At 36.0% G+C, this 17,706-nt stretch overlaps 1 protein-coding gene across 1 annotated transcript in view; it reads right to left on the bottom strand.

Moving 5' to 3' along the window:
* The window catches only part of ESR1 (estrogen receptor 1), a 174,706-nt gene that overhangs the window by 93,206 nt on the left and 63,794 nt on the right, over positions 1-17,706 (bottom strand). The window contains 1 exon segment of the mRNA XM_048936161.1: positions 8,921-9,425. Within this exon segment, the coding sequence (XP_048792118.1) occupies positions 8,921-9,425 (505 nt within the window).

Consider the following 17,706-nt stretch of genomic DNA (forward strand, 5'->3'; position numbering starts at 1 on the left):
TCCTCAGCTATGTAAGGGAAGAGTGCAATGGAGATAGATTTTGTTCCTATCCCCAGCTATGTAAGGGAAGAGTGCAATGGAGATAGAGACAGACTTCTGGAAGAAGCACAACAAAAGTAAAAGAGAAAACTAGCACAAGTTTTAGTAAGGAAAAACATGACTGCACATTAGGACACTGTATTTCACAGTAATAATGATTCAGCGGTATAAAAGGTTATCCTATATGAGTGTGGAATCTCCATTACTGGGTATATACATGACTCAACTGAATAAAGGCCTGAACAAACTGATCAACCTTTCAGGTTAGCCCTATATTGAGCAGGATGTTGACCAGATATTCTCCAGAGACCTTCCAAACTTATATTAATCTTTGATTCTCATCTCACAGTAACTTGTCTCAGCCCAGAGATAGTGCTGTTCAAAAGCCATACAGTCTTACGGAGAAGCAACCTGATCCATTTTGTCAAAGAAGGATGCTTTTGCAATCAAGTAATTATATAATAGTTGAGAAAGCATCAAGAATGCATAATAAAGATGAAATGTCATGTAGTTTAGCTAACAAATGCAAACTATTTCCCACTGTGAAAAGTATGATGCTTCAAGAGAATGTAGCTTAAATTTGAGCAGATTTTCTGGAAAAAAAAAAAAAAAAAAAATTCCAGACTTGACAATATCAAATATTAAAGCTCCATACTACAAAGGTGGCTAGGCTAGACAATAAAAATAATTGACTTTTTTTTTAATAGCAATGTTTTCTCTCTCCCACCTGATACTTAAGAAGCTGAGGCTTTTTTTTTTCTGGCAAAATGCTGGAAAAAAACTCCTCCCTGGGACTATCATTTAACACTGAAAGTATAAGTCAAAGCTGGACAGCATATGTAATCAATAAAGAAAGTAGCTTTGGTGGATCTGATAAGAAGAACATTACTAAATCTGTCTGACAGTAAAGTGGAGTTTTGCTCTTAAGTGTTTAAAATATTCTTTGCAGAATCAGATTAGTTTTCTTCTGTTAACAATTTTGATTGCTTGAATCCAGAGGAAGTAATAATAGCTTACCAAAGTGCAACCTACTTTAGTATTGTTGATATTCTTAAGCTCCAATGTGCCTTGAAGGTACACTTAATACTTCTTACAATTATACTGTTTCTTATGTTGTTGCCATTAAAACTTTCAGTTATTTTATAGAAGTTTCAATCGCTCCATCTTTCTGTATGAATCTAATTGGCCAGCTTTTAGATTATTAAGAACTTGCTGAAGCACCACATCCAGGTTTTGAATGCTTTTATCTCTAATTGATAACTTTGTCAATGAAAACTAGGATATTTCTCACTACACAGCAAGACAAAGCTATAAATATTTTTTGACCCATATGCTCTAAAGAATTCAAATAATGTAAAATTATTGCAAAGTAAGAACAGTATTACAGTGGCTGATATTTTGGCAACATTCTCATTTTTCCTTGCTTGTGTTTATCAGTTTTGCTAAAGGAGGAGTGTCATTTTACTCCAGAATGGAAGCAAACAGACAAAGCTGTTCTTTGACATATTAGCTCCCCACAGATATCTAAATCCAGCATATGCTCTTAGCCTCAGTATTATTTGTCACTGCTACAGTTTTCTGAGTACAAGGATTCTGTGATAAGTAATTTGAAGCAGGGATCCCATCTCAAGTTCAAGGTGTAACTAATAAGCAAAGTAGGGAACACTCACTTGAATTAATTTGCTTTCGACACTAGTTGATAGAAGTTACTGAGTAATAATTAGAAATATTGCTTGATCAAGATAGCTCAGTACCACAAATGCTTTAAGAATGTTTACCAGCTTTATAAGCTAATAAAATACAGATGACGAGGTATTATATGACATTTTAGTTCTGCCAAAGAACATACTTTATAGTACTTCAAGGGAAAAATTAGAAATTATTTTTAAAGTTAGCACCTTCTAAAGTTTGCCTGTTCACAGACCAACTGAAGAGGATAAAAAATGTAAACTTTCAAAAACTGGAACATTTTTCATAGATTTACAAATGAGCAAATCTTATCTCATAAACCTTAACAACATTTAAGGTTCAAAAAATAACAGAAAAGGGAAGTAGAAAGAATGCTGCAGGTGTTGTATGTTTCAATTTAAACTGTATAATATGTAAAATCAGAAGCAGAGGCTATCTGGAAAGCATATTATGAGTTTCTCGGTATTGTTATTTAAGATTTGGGGCCTAAATCTTATGCTGCTTCTGCATTCTGCACCCTATCTTTCCAACTATTTTTATTTACTGAGAGCTGAGACTTTTCCTGTGCTGGAGTAAATTTCCTTTCCCCTTTCTTCCTAGCTTAGATATTGCCTTTGCATCAACCTAGGAAGTGTTCTGTAGTTATATCATAGCAGCACAAACCAATCCTAAAGCAAACTGTACTAAACAAAGCAGTGTTTCACAGGTTTGCATGATAGCAAATAATAAAAAAAATAGAGAGGACTGAAGGTATTTGATTTGTGATTGAATTGGACAAGATTTTCACTAGAGATCAATGATACATAGAAAAATATTCAAAGGATAAACAGAAGTTTTCACTAGGAAATCAGTTAAAAGTAGTCTCTCTATCTATATATGATGGTTAGGATGAAAATAATGTACTCCATGCTCATTTAACTTATGACTGGAGAGTGAAATGTTTCGATATCAAATTCAGCTGAGCACTGCCTGGCTGATCATGGATGTGTAATTGTCAAGGGGAGGTGAAGGCTCTTAATAACTACCCTACACAGATATTGCTGCTCAAGTCCTGGAGAGGTAAGTCTTGAGAACTGGAACTGCTGTGAGAAGGCAGCACGTGGAAACAGAATGCAGTACATTCCACTCATTGCATGACAAACTATACTCTTGAAGCTGTAAAATGATTTTTTACTCACTGGATTTGAAGTGGTTACACACAAGTCTTTTCACTGTTAGCCACTTACAGCTTGCTTAAGATGCATTCTTAGTCACTAACAGTTTGCTTAAGATCTATTCTTAGTTACTTCTGATTTTCAACCATTACTGTTACTTTCTTTTACTAATGGCTTCCATAGTAAAAAGGAAAAAAAAAAGGAAATAGGGAAAAAAAAAAAAAAAAAAAAAGAGAGGCATCTTTTCTTATTTATGTGTATGCTAGTAGTTGTATCACTAGTTATGATAGTCACTGCAATGGCTTGAAGATCACTGGTGTTGTTTTGAACATCTATCAAACAGAATTTATGTATAAGACATACATACTTGAGTCCTGTGTTTTTTAAGGACTACATTTCCTTGTTCTATTGAAAGATTAACATTAATTGTCCTGCTCATTCCCAATTCCAATATTGTTGTAGCTTGTCAAGGAAGAAGACTAACTTGCAAATTGAATTTTATGGTCTTCCTGTCTCAAAGAGGTGTCACTGTAAGTATGTAATGGGTGAAATATGGCAAGTAGTATCTCTGTAACAAGTTGATAATCTTGCGCCAGAAGATCTTGATTCAGATGAGAGAAGAACTCCTCCAGCAACTGGAATCTGAACTTAGCAGAAAAGCTGAAATGCCTTGCTTTGACCAGCATCACGTTGATCAGTTCCCAATAACCTGTGGTAAACAACGTCCACTTGCAGCTCAATCCAAATAAATAGGAATAATGCAGAAACTCAGGTCTGACTTCTAGTAAATTTTCCAAGCAGAACGCATAATGAAAGCATTGCTTTCAGTGAGAGTGCTTAAGGACAGCATCTCTGCCCTAATCTCAGCTCTTTTGCATGAATAAATAGCATAAAGCTCCCTAAAGACAAAGCAGGGAGGTCATGATTAGTTTTAGTATGTAGTTGCAAACAACAACCAAATTACTTTGTATCAGTTTACTAGAAGTGGTTTCACTTGCAGGACTCTTCTTTGCACTGTTGGGAGTGATGTCTTAGCTCTGATTAGCCTTTTTTTGTTTCCTGGAATTTGATGTTCACTTTGCAGTTGCTGAAGGAGCTGGTGCCAGCAATTAATGCTTTCCCTATCAGAGCAGATAAGGTGAGCAGTGTTTGTTGTTTCAATAGTCTCAGAGCAAGAGTGATCAAGGCCAATGACACAGAGTCAATACTCTCTCTTCCACTCAAGGGATGTAGTGCAGTGTCTATCTGAAGGGAGATTACCAGATGTTGTCTGTTTTGATTCTTTAGAACTAGGATATGTGGTGGGATTAATTTCACATGATTTTGAATATCAATACATATCTACCTCCATCTGCATTAAAGAGGTATCTATACTAGAATGAGTCTGTTTGGTTATCTTTACGATACAGAAAGGGAAATTCACATTTCTAGACCCTGGTACACCTGGTCTTGTAGAATCATGTATGAAAAGAGTCTGTGTGAAGGTTTGATGCTGCTGTCCACATCTTATGCTATTTGAGGTATCCTAGGTGACTATCCTCACTGACAGCTAGCTGCTGCTCCAGAAAGTTATAGGTGCACATTAGATTCTGTGTAATATCTACCAGCCCTATCTGATCTTACAGCCTCTCAAACTGCATTAATACATTCCTCAAGGAAAGCTGAAAGAACAAAAAAGTTGGTTTGTACAAATCCCTCATGATTGGAATGTGCTATTCCATGAGATAGAAAAACATGCAGTTACCCAATTTCTTTCTTTACAGGCACCTATTGCTGTAAAATTAAAATGTATACCAGGACAATGCCTGAAAACAGAAACACTGAATGTTGGGAAAACTGGTCAAATGTCACACCTCACTGCTACTTGAAGAGGACCTGAGAACAGATTGATGCCTTAGAAAAAAGCAACTTTTTAGTACATAGTATTCCTTCATGTTCTGGAATAACTCACACTTCATTATGAATTTAAAAAAAAACAACAACAACAAAAAAAAAAACCTAAGCCTTTCATTTTTTGATTCATTCTAACATTCTTTTAAAATTTGAAAAAATCCTCATTATTTAGAATTCAGTGTGAGCAGCTATAAGAACTCATAATGAATCGGGTAAGGTAAAAAAAAAACAACAGGTTGAATAACATTGTTCTTCAAACAGGTTTATGAAATGCAGAAAAGATAATCTACATTTGCAACCTTTCTTCATTTTGGAAAACGTTAGATGTAAAACTTGTGATCAAACTGTTTGGAACAATTGGTTTCTAGAAGCCCAGTGTCAATTTCAATATGATAATGAGTAAAGCTAAATAAATTATTATCTTAATTTAATTCCAGAGCTTGAGGTACTACAGGCAGTAACTGATGATTTTTCATCTAATATTTCTGCTTGTACACTGACTTTCCCTGGCTCTGTCACTCACTACAAACAAAAGACTCCCTCATCAGGTAGCTGGTAAGAGCCATCTCTTTTCATGCATGTTTCAGTCAGATTTGGAAGCAGCACCAAACAAAGGCTACAGAGGCTCAAATTTTATTTGAGAAGTGCAGACTGAGTGGGATAATACTTGAACATCGCACACTGAAAGAACAAAAAAGATCCATCTTTGGTATTGTTTATAGGAATTTATGGAGGTAAATTAGCTACTGAATGGCTTCATGGTATTTCCATGAATGAAAAAAGGCCTAACCAAAAGGACAAGGAAATAATTTGACCAGAACACAAACATAATAGTTAAGAACAAAAGAAATCTTTCAATTAGTTTACTATAGTACCCACGAGTGCAGTATTTCCTGTAATAATAATCAACTAGTAATCTGCCTTTAATAAAAACCACTACTAAAAAAAGGTGTTGGATAAAATAAAATATATGTAAGATCTGAAGAGAGTTAAAAACATTACTAGTGCTATGCCTTCTGCCCCTGACTGGAAGATACAGACACTGTGAGATAAGGGAAAGGTATTTGACTCCCTATAAAACCAGCCACAAGGTCAGATATTAAAAAAAATCAGACGAAAGACAGCACAGTATGAATTAACTAAACCCATTCTCTTATCTCAGCTTCGGATGACCCATGATTTAGAAAGCATAGTAAGAAAGAGATTGGTGCTTTTTAATTATTATTATTTACAACATTTGTTCTTTTCTCTATGTACTGTTATGTTCTACAGCTGGACACCGAAGTCCGTCATTATCTTGCACTAAGAAATAAAGTCTTTTGTAATTAAAACACAACTTGAAAGAAATAAAATGTAACTTCAGTATTAATACGCATGTGTAAATAAATACATGTTAATAGCATGATTTTCAATGCTTATTAACAGAACGAAATGACATTAAAAATTTTCCTTATTACATGTGAAATCCTTTTAGTTTTGTGACTGAATACTTTGAGCATTTAATCCGAGTATATACAAAATATAATTTATTGTCCTAGTCACTTGTATCAGAGAATGCACTACTTTGCATCTCAAATCCAGTGCATAACAGGAGTATGCAATGCAAACTTTCCAGTACTGCAATCTAAACAGCATAATTGTTGTAGGCACCAAAAGGGCAAATAAGAATTTTCAAGGGGGCTTTTTGAATCTTTGGTTACATTACTTATTATCACAGCAAGCAAACTATCATAAACAGATCATGATAGATTTTAAATTTTGCTATGGTTTTGGTTATAGGTTTTCTGCCTTTACCACTCCTACTAGCATGTTACACCAGAAATTCATCATTTTGTTAGACATCTTCAAATCTCCAGCATCTATGTATTTATTGCCAGATTACAATGCCTCATGTTCTCTTCTGTCCCAGAATCCAATTGACAGACTGAATTCAGATTGGGTTGGGACATACAAATGAATAAAGTAAATTGGAAAGTATTGCACTAACATTTTTGAAAGAACTTGCTCTTGTAGCGTATGATTAGATACTGAGATATCTCCCAGACACTGAACAACTATTTAGAATATTTATAGCACACTATTTATGATTGCAGTACAAGAATAAAGACCTAAAATTTAATTTTGTCAAGATGATAACTTTCTAAACATGGTCTTCGTGAAATTTAAAAAAGCAAAGCTTTATCAATTTAATTCTAACAGTACTATGTCTGGAAACAAGATAATCATAGGGAGGACTTTGGTGCACATTTCATATTACCATGTCAAATGTTCTTTACAGAATCAAGGCCAGAAGAGGCCATTAAATCAGTCATACAACTCTGTATACAGATAAACCACCTGCATGCATTCACCTAATTTCCTCTGCTTTAAACCCCATAAATTGTGTACAGATCTAAAATGCATCTTGAAAGGACACACCCATCCTTGCCTGGAAATATCGGGAAATAAGGAATACAGTTCTGCCCTTTAATGCTTGCTGCAGTAGCTGAATGTTACTGCTACATTGTATGCTATTTTTATTTGAAAGTATCTCACGACCATTCACTATTAGAAAATAAAATAATGCCATTTCCACAGTCCAGATTCCATTTCCAATTGATCCTTGTTTTTTCTCCCTCCTTAAGTAAAAAGCCCTCCCTTTAGCTCATTTCCTGCATGTGCATTTCAGCTTCACAAATTCTACCGTTCATGTTCCACAGCTCACTATTCCACTGTTTACACACCTCATGTCTCTTATACGCTTTCTAACAGGGCTTTGCACTGGATATTCATATTAAAAAAAATGAAAAATAAAAATAAAAAACAACTTGAAATCTAGTGCAAAATACATTTTTTACACCCACATCACTGTTAATCCAGATACTTAATGCTAATTAGAGGTATTGCCTTCAATTGCTCTAAAATGCTTTTTGTTTGAATCAGTTCAGCTAAGAGACATATCTGTTGGACTGCCTGGCCTAACCGTTATTTTTTCACTTGTCTTTATTCCACCTGATCCCCGAAACTGATTATCATTTACAAAAAGTGCAACCACCATCTGTTTTTTTGGACTAGATTCTCCTACAAGATTCTCTCCAGTTGAGTTACGCTGTATTTAATAACCTACATTGCTATTCTCAGCAACATATTATTTTGTACAAAGTCTGGCCTCAGCAGGGAAAGAATAACCTGCTTTTATTTTTGGAGGGTCACTCCATTTGTATCAAACTCACCTGTACCTTCCAAACAAACAAATATGCAAAGCATTTAGGAAAAACAATATATAGATAACTCTTCACTTTAATTTGCTGAAATCCGTTATAATATGTCTGTACAAAATTATGCTATTAACAGTGCACAAAGATTAACAGTGTGGGTATTGGTATGTTTGATTACATTTTCTTGGAAGCTACAGTTCTATCAGTTTCTCCCACATATTTCAGAAATTAAGTATATGCTTTCACAATTGTCAATACATATTAAAACACTTCTATTGAGGAATAAATATAAAATAAATAAAATAATAGCTTATATTTAAATTTGTCTATATTTATTTTGAAATGCAGCATGCTAGATTTATGCTTAATATATATCAAAGTTTGATTTAAAAAAATGCCAGGCACATAGATCTTAAGGCAGCTCATTAAAGTGGTTGCTGACTGAAATACTGTCACTTACTCAGTCCTAACAGTTTGATTAGGAAGGATACTGTGCCTCTGAACTACTTCCTATATAAGTCACTTATCCTGTAAAGGAAACCAGAGGTAGGAAATACTCTTACTAGCAGCTAAGAGCTGAACAAACAGCCACTTGCACATTTTCAGTATACTTCTAGACAGTAATTTTAATATATTGCAACACAGAGATTGTTTGCCACTCCTTAATCAATTATGATTTCATCTTTTCCCAGGAAACATTTACACTCATTATCTAATTTGTTTCCCATTTACTTACAGTTTTCAAAATTTACAGCTCACGGGCACAGTAAGCTGTGAGTTACAGTTTTGTTTTATCCTCTGCTATTTTTATGGTCTGGATATCATGGATGATTCCCCGAGATTACACAGTCCTTTACACAAAAATGAAAGTGTGGGGCAGACATATTTCAACGTTCTCATTTCTCAGCATAGCTACTTAAAGAAAGATAAATTCTCTGTAGCACTTACCTATAGAAGGCTGGAGGAGCAGCTTCCCTCATCCCGAAGCTGCCCTGTTCATTTTCAAGGTAGTAGGGTACCTGCTGGCTGTGGTGATGGATGAAGGGTGAGAGCTGGGGTGCTGTTTGCAAGAACACCACTGGGCTTGGTGGGACATTGTTCAGAGAGTGAAATCCTGCCAGGCTGCTGGACCCAAAAGATTCAGAAGTAGGGGCATAACTGAGCGTAGTAGAGCTGTACACTGGAGCGGTTGTACCGAAATCGTAGGTGGCCCCTTCTGGATAGTTAAAAACTCCTGTTTTGTTGCTTTCCACATACATGTCGCTGAGCGATCGTTCCAGGGGAATCTTCAGCTGAGGTCTGCTCAGAGTCTCCAGTTCAGTGCCTTGAATCTGGTGCAGCAGGGTAACTCCAGAGGCTTTGGTGTGAAGGGTCATGGTCATTGCTAATGGCAGTGAGCAAGGAACATATCTGCTTTTCCTGTCAACAGCGAGATCGGCAGCTGGCAGTCCACCTAAAAAAAACACCAGAACCTATTCTGAGGCTCAGCAGAAATCATAATAAATAAAGCAGCACTACACAGGTATTCCTCTGATCTCGGCAAGGAGGAGTATACAAACAAATGCAGGGTGAGCACAGGAAAGGCACATTCTCCCTCTCCCTCTCCCTGTAACTTTTGAGAACTCCTCATCTGCGCTAATATGCGTTACAAGGTGCTGGCTGTGAGCCAGGGGCTCTTGCCTTGTGCCGACGCTGATTTAAACATCACTTCAGAAACAATTAGTTTTGGAGTTACACCAAACAATTGTCCCACTAAATGTTACTTTATTCTTGCTAGTCATTTTTCACTGCAGGGCAGCCAGCGCTCCACAGCAGCTAACGGGAAAGGACGCTGAAATCAGACCAGGAAGACTAGCCCAGTGGTCAGCCAGATTATTGCCTTTTATTTCCTCAGCAGGCTCCAATCTATCTGTTCTTATCTCTCCGTGCTTGATTCATTTTCATGTTTGCTAGAAATATGTAATGTGTACATTGTAATGACCCTGGGTAGGACTCTGCTGTAACTGAGATATGGCAAAGCAAAACGCGTGTGCAAGCGCATGCGTCTGTGTGTGTGTAACCAGCCTCCTTCAAAAAACTAGCTAACAGAAATTAAAGAATGTAAAAGATCTGTGTAGGAGAAAAGGTTTATTACAAGCTTTATCAGCAATAGCAACCTGAACTAGCTGAAGTGAAAATTTACATTAAAAAGTGAGGAAAAGATTTAGATTAGCCCATAAATTTTTGTCCGTTTCTGTTTTAGCTTGTAAAATGATGAAGCAAAGCATCCTTCAGACTTTGCCACAGTAAGATCTTAGAAACTGGGAAGAATGATTTTAGTGCATAAAAAACGAATACAGGATTATTATTTTTCTATTCCCACAAAAAAAAAAAAAGCTCAGCAAGCTTAGATTTTGCAATCAACTGGAAAATAAAGTACTTGAATGGAATCAGTTTTAAAATAAACTGAACTAACTCTGAAAGTTATCTTTAGGGAAAAAAAAGAAAAGAGAAAGGACATAATGAAAAGGTGTGGCATGCATGCCTCATCTTGCAATCTCATGCCATATAATTTTAACTTTTCACAAACCAGTTCTCCTGAACCAGCTAAATGAAAACCTTCAAAAACTGTCCCACGTTCTCTAGCATTATTGCTGTGGTCTGCGGTTCACTCAGTTAAATAAGTTAATGTTGACCCTAAACACATTAATGTATGGACTCCAGTTAGCATGATTTGAATACGAGCAAAGCCTATGGTATATTTAAACAGCTCCACAGTTATTCAATTCAACCTTCAAAACAATGCAAGAATATAATGTACAGGTCACTAATAGCTTCTAGATAAGTTTACTATGATCTTTTTTATCGTAGTAATAGTATGGTGTTTTAGAACTTCTATTAAAAAAGCAGTCACTTGTATTTTCAAGATTACACTGAAGTAATACATATGTTTGTACCTCCACAGACATGCAGCTAAGACAGCAGTACCATATAAATATGTACTTGATAGATTTCCTCACCCTCCCCACCACCCTCCCTACCCTGTTCAAATTTCAGATTGTAGACTTTGATCAAAGAGATAAGCCTGTTTAAATAACACTGAACTAAACATGTTCCCAGTTTAAAAAAAAAAAAAAAAAATTAATAATAATGAGACAATCATACCCAGAAATTCAGAAAGTCGTCGAAGAGTTATTCTGAAAATATGCCAGAGAGTGTGAGAGGAAAAAAAAAGAGTGTGTGCCTGTTTGCATAAAGTGAGTGAATGTGCATCTGCAGAGACTCACAAAACAGCAAGCAAGTATAGCTCTCAACAGCCTGTCTGCTGGGCTACACAGTCTGAAATGAATGGCAGTTTGAGTTTAAGGTCGGTCACTCTTATAGATTCATTTCGTGCTTCAGTAATACACAGAAGAAGCGTTGTCTCATATTATGCTGCATAATCTGAGAATTAATGCGAACCTGTCTGCCATATGAAGTGCCCACTTCTTATGTATACTACAAAACAGACTTTAAATTTTTATGTTAAGCATTATCTGATGTGCATGCTATTTCAGAAATACTACATTGACACGTAATAAAACATTAAAACATAATAGCTGTGCATAAGAGGGGAGATAGAAGCATGTGCACACAGAGCTGATTTCTGAGTGTTTCCTGTGCAACCTCAGTGCTCTTTATATGCAATTTTTTTTAAATGTCATGAATTATTTTGGGAGGATTCTGTATTATCACAGAGACAATTATTTAAAATTTCTACCATACAAAAACAACACTGAAACACACTGTAGTGTTAAGTAAAGCAGCATCATGTCTGCACCACAGCATTTAACCAAAGACCCTATGAACAATTTTCAATAGACCAGTGTGAAAAGTTGCAGTACTGCCCCTACAAGGGCTCAGAAATAAATAACTGCAGTATCCATGCAACATACAGCCTGGCACACATCTCAGTACCACCAAATCCCACAAGCAAGCTAGAAATTTCTGGGATAGCACCCTGTAATGTTTGCCTCAAATATTATTATTATTTTCTTTTTAGTTTGTTTTTGGGTAGAATAAGATCAAGGGTAAAAGAAAGAATAAGGACTGGGGGAGGGATGTGGAGCTGGTTAATCAAGCAAAATTCTAGGAAGAAGGTGAATTTTTTATTTGTGCATATTGCATAAAAGCATTTTTTTTAACCTGCATATTAGAAAAACACAGACATTTTAAAAAGAAAGAAAAAAAAAGCCTGTAAAATGAAACATATTATCAAAAGTGTTCATCTTCCTTGTCCTGTATGGTGATTACTACCCTACTTGCTCCAAAGTAACATAGAGCTTCATCCTGCTTTATAGATGACATTGAATGTGTTGGCTTGTGGGCTTGGCCAGGAAAGAGACTTTACTTTCTAAATCCTGTTCTTTGTGCCTTAAAACCAGGACTTAGTCCACCACTCAGTTCAATCTCACTAATCTATTGCATATCACATTTTATACATTTTTAATACAATATGGAAATATGTACCGGATATAGCAATAAGATTTTGTATTTTTCACCAGTGGATACCAACAGTCTATTCAAAAACTTGGTTACACTAAATCCCACTTCACATGGGATTTATATATGACTTCAAAGAGATGGGCTTTTCTCATACAGATTTGTTTTTTTTTTAAATCACAGGTAGTAACTGTAGAGTAAATGAAAATAAGAACAAGCTACAATATCTTCATTTCCAGTGCTAGACAGAAGTGTTCAAAAAATACCACGTTAGTGGGAAATCCACCTTATATCTTAGAGCTTTAGGCATTTCTCCACTACTGTGTTTTCAGGTACAATAAAGCTCCCACATATATTTCTGTCACCTAAATGAAGATCTTATATTTTGGGGGGGTTGTGGAGAACATTCCACAGGAGAAAGTCATCTATCCCAGTCTTTCACATACCTCCGTAAAATACTGAGGGAAACTGGTCCTGCAGACTTTGAAAACATTGTAGGTTTGTGCCAGATATAGGATTGTTGGGGTTTTTTTTTGTTGTTTGTGTTTTTCAGATATGACTGAGAAATAATGATTTAATTATTTGTACATGAATCATACAGTCATATAATCACTAAGCTTGGAAAAGACCTCCAAGATCATCCAGTCCAACTGCCCACCTACCATCAACATTTTCCTGCTAAGCCATGTCCCTTGTTACAGCAAGAAATATAAACATTTGTTGAACACCTCCAAGGATGATGACTCCACCACCTCCCTGGCCTGTTCCAATACCTCACCACTCTTTCTGATAAGAAATTTTTCCTGACATCCAAACTGAATCTCCCCTGGCACAACTTGAGGCCACTCCCTCTAGTCCTATCAATAATCATGAGGGAGAAGAGGCCAACCTCCATCTCACAACAACTTTTCAGATAGCTGTAGAGAGCAACAAAGTCTACCCTGAGCCTCCTCTTCTCCAGACTAAACAATTACAGTTCTTCCAGCCATTCCTCACAAGATTTCTGCTCCGAACCCCTCACCACCTTTGCTGCCCCTCTCTGGACACACTCCAGGGTCTTGATGATAGGTATGCAGGAAGGAAATACAGATTGGCAATTACAGAATACTGAAAAACAGGAGAGTCCCTATAACTGAGGAGCACTGCTGATGTTGGCCTGGAAGGTCAAAACAAAAGTTACTTCTTCCACCCAGTGATTTTTAGTGAGATTGAATAAAAAGATGCTTATGAATCAGTGAAGATTTAAACACTCTTTGCCATAGAAATGAGAAATGAACTAATTGCGTGAAACTGGCTTACTAAACTCTATGCTTTCCTTTTTAACATCTCAGTCCATTTTTCTTTCCCTGGTAAACCAGAGTTCCAGTGCTCAACTCAGATTCTGTAGTGAGGATTTCACTCTAAATTGCAGTAATAAAATGTTATACCTAGAAACATTAAACGGAAATTGCACTTCTGTGGTTAAAATTACATAATTTAGAGCTGAATAACACTTTGATATATTTCTGAAGGCAAATTCTGCTCATTTCAATTCATTGATGACCACAGTTTTCTTCTACTTTTTGCATTTCTGTGCTTTTTTGCAGACAACCAACTATACTGATCAGATTAAACTAGCAGAGTTTGGCTCAACTGGACCACCAGACCAATACCCTTGCCAGCTAGAAACAGGAGGATCTTAAATCATATTCAGGATTCTTAACATAGCAGAAAACATGCACGTATTTTCACTTCAAATTTGGAATGTAGTTTAAAAGTGAAGCAGCCTTCTTCCACAGATTACAAAGAAAGGAGCACTAGCAAAATGAACTCATTAACAGAAAAAGCAAGCATGAAAAAACATATAGAAAATATTACGTTAACTTATCTAAGTAACTAAAAGAAGGCCTGAGGATTCCCACTGCTGTCATCAATTTTGTACCAACTAAAAGTCCAGAAAGTCAATCAGGTTATGGTTACAGAACAAGTCCAATTTATAGGGAGAACAAAAAAGCAAAAGAATTTGAGGAAGAAACAGCCCCAACTGTTTCTGAACAACAGAAAATTGAACAAATTCTTGATTCTTGGAAAGATAAAACAGCTGTTCGAGGGAAAAGGAGATGAAAGTAAAAACTGTATAATTAAACTACTCAAATAATGAGAATCTTTAAAGTTAGCAAAACTCCTAATCCGGCCTTGGTTGTTGGTGGCTTTTTTCAGTGCTAGCTTTAGTAAGTGTTCCAACAGAAAGTGGTAACTGAGAAGATATACTATAAATTTTCCATAAATCTGCTGACAGTGAGAGACCATAAACTTCATTGCTTCGATTCCACAACTAAAAAGATAGAAGCTTTTTTTAGATGCTGCAATTAAAGAAGAATCTTTTGCACATAACAGGAGGAACATTATGTTTTTCCAAGATTCCACTGTAGCATTACAGAGAAATTATGTTGTGTTTAGTCCAGTGAGGAAACTCCTCAAGATAGACAGCTGGGGAACAGCACCATCTACCCTACTGCTTTATAAATCTCCGTAGAAGAAGAATAAAGCTCTTGATACCACTAGGCACAGTATGAGGTATGTTTTAAAGTTCTTTAGGCTCTTTGCAGAGACAAGCTTTTCAATCTGTTACTGTCAGTTTATAACATTTAAAATTGTTATAAATCAGTATGAGAATGTATACCTTTCCCCTCTACCTCCCCCTCAAATAATTTACCAAATCCAGTCATGGCACAAAAAATAGTGAACCCAAGGTTCTGAATTCAACATTAACATTTCAGGTTGACTTTACAGTTAAAAGAGGAGTTTCTGTTTTCACACATGCCAAATGTAATTAGAGAATTTGAAAGCATTTGCTCTAAATACTTATTATTCCAAACAGGAAGCTGTGAAATACAATTATTCTATATGCACGTTCATTACTTTATGTCATTTAGATATACTATATACTATACATATAGATATATATTTAGTTTTGCCAGTACTCTGTGTGAAAGGACCTTATATATTTCATGTGAAATTATCTGTGCAGTCAAAAGAAGCACCAGGTTGGGATGTCATCATGGTTGCTGGTATAGCATTCTAACGCATAACATTTTAAGACTTTGCTTACAGGTATTTATGATGTAATCAGATTTTCACGACTCAGGTGGAAATCTTATATGTCAGTGACGAGCTCAAAGAGAATGACTTGAAAGAATTTGAGCCAACTGGAAAGAACACAATCCACATTTGGATAATTTTTAAACCTTTGAAAAAATGGCTGCTTTTTCAAAGTTAAGATTTATTAAAGCTCTCCTGACTGAGCCTGCTCTTTTCTCTCTCAGATGCTAGTAATGACAAGACTGGGCATTCTTCACATAAGAATGGCTGATATGCTACCAGCCAGGTAAGTATACAGACTGAAAGTTTTCCCCCTTCATTACCCACCTGGAGTAGAGTAAGAGTCTGGACTTCAGTGCAGATTATTTTGCCAGTTATAATGCTGAACTTCAGTCCCCAGACCTACAAATTGAACGGGACACCATCTTCCTTTCCATTAGAAAACAATGTGTAGAAATGCCCTGTCTTAAAGTCAGAGAAGACATGCTGTAATATAACTTGCTTTTGTATTTCTCCTGTATTTTCGTGCCTAACAAAGATAGGAGAGGATAGCACTAAACAATTATGCCCAACTCATACAGGATAAATGACTTACTACATATATAAAATGGGCCAAAATACCTGAGTACTCTGGACAAACTCAAAAGATATTAGCAAATACTGAGGTTTCAGAGGGTTAGCAGATGTTTCCATGCAGACAAAAAAGAAAAAAGAAGAAAAAAGACATCTCTGCTTTCTGAAGGAAAACATTAACCACTTGTGAGCAAAGGTGCTCACTGGTAGGCAAACAATAACACAGTACTATGATTTGACATTAAGAACTATACTTTGCTTAATCACAAATGCAGCATTATAACAGGTCATTCCTCATGGATCTAGCCTTCATTTAAAAAAAAAAAAAAAAAAAAAAAAAGGAAGAATTAGCTCTGAAAAGAAAACGTGGAACGAAATATACCATATTCATACTAATTTATTGTGTTTATTTCAAAGACAAATTGATAATGAGTGATAAATTACCATGAATTAGCATTTTGAAAAGAGATTGAAAAAAGACTTTGTAATTCTTCAGAAAGAAGACAGCTTACAATATGGAGTGAGACACCTTCAAAATGACCAAATATTATCATGTCTGCGCTCCCAAAAAGTCATGAAAGGTTAGTCTCATTTATGTGGTGATATAAAGTGTGACTGAAAATTTTGTTTATGAGATGCAAAGTACGCAATTGAGCACAAAATTGCAGCACTGCTCAGCTAGGTGAGGAAGACAACTATACATAATTTATTTATAGTTGCCAGAGCAGAGTTTGAGGACACAAACTCCTTAAAACTAGGAGTAAGATGTCTTGGAGAAGAGATGTAGGTATGATGTAGTTGGAAAGAGAGATTTTTAAATAAGTAAAAAAAGACCAGTTACACAAGCAAGCCAGCTTCCCCAGTCTGACACTATGGATTTCAGGCAAGAAATGACCGTTTTAGTATGAGTTAAGTATGTGTCTTAACTAGAGGACAGCATAAAGAAGATACCATTATAAATATGTAGAAATGTAAGAAAAAAAATCTTACATAAATTAAAACGATGCATAAATTTACAGGTGTCAATGCCAAGTTTCAGCAACCCGCGTTGAGGAACCTCAGCCCCGTGGTGGTTATAGAGGGGTGGGGAGGAGGAGGGCTGGTTGGTAAGGCTCGGATGCAGATATGTTTCCCAACCTTGCTTAGAACAGCGGCGACAGAAGTGGGTGTGGATGGATCAGATGTAATATCTGTCTTCCATGTTTGCAAATTCTTAATTTAGTTTAACCTCCAAGTACCCTGGGGTGATTTCAGGCTAACCGGCACATGCCACTGTACACCCCTACACCACTCCATAGAAGGATAACTCTTTTAAAAAGTACTATTAGTATATACTTTTACTATTACTTTACTTTGTTACTTTTACTTTCACTACCTTTACTTTTTACAGTACTGTTAGTATAAAATATATCAACCAAGTACTGTTCTGATCGCCTAAATGTAATGAGTTGAAAACAGGTCAGAAAACTATACAGAGCAATCTTCAATAATGCAGTAAAAAAAATCTAGGTAAACTATGTACTGCAGACCTCAGGCCTGGACAAGGAAGATGTAGAACTGTTGGAACAGGTCCAGAAGAAGCCACAAAGATGATCAGAGAGCTCAAGCACCTCCCCTTT

This window comes from Lagopus muta, chromosome 2, assembly GCF_023343835.1.
Source record: "Lagopus muta isolate bLagMut1 chromosome 2, bLagMut1 primary, whole genome shotgun sequence".
Taxonomy (NCBI): domain Eukaryota; kingdom Metazoa; phylum Chordata; class Aves; order Galliformes; family Phasianidae; genus Lagopus; species Lagopus muta.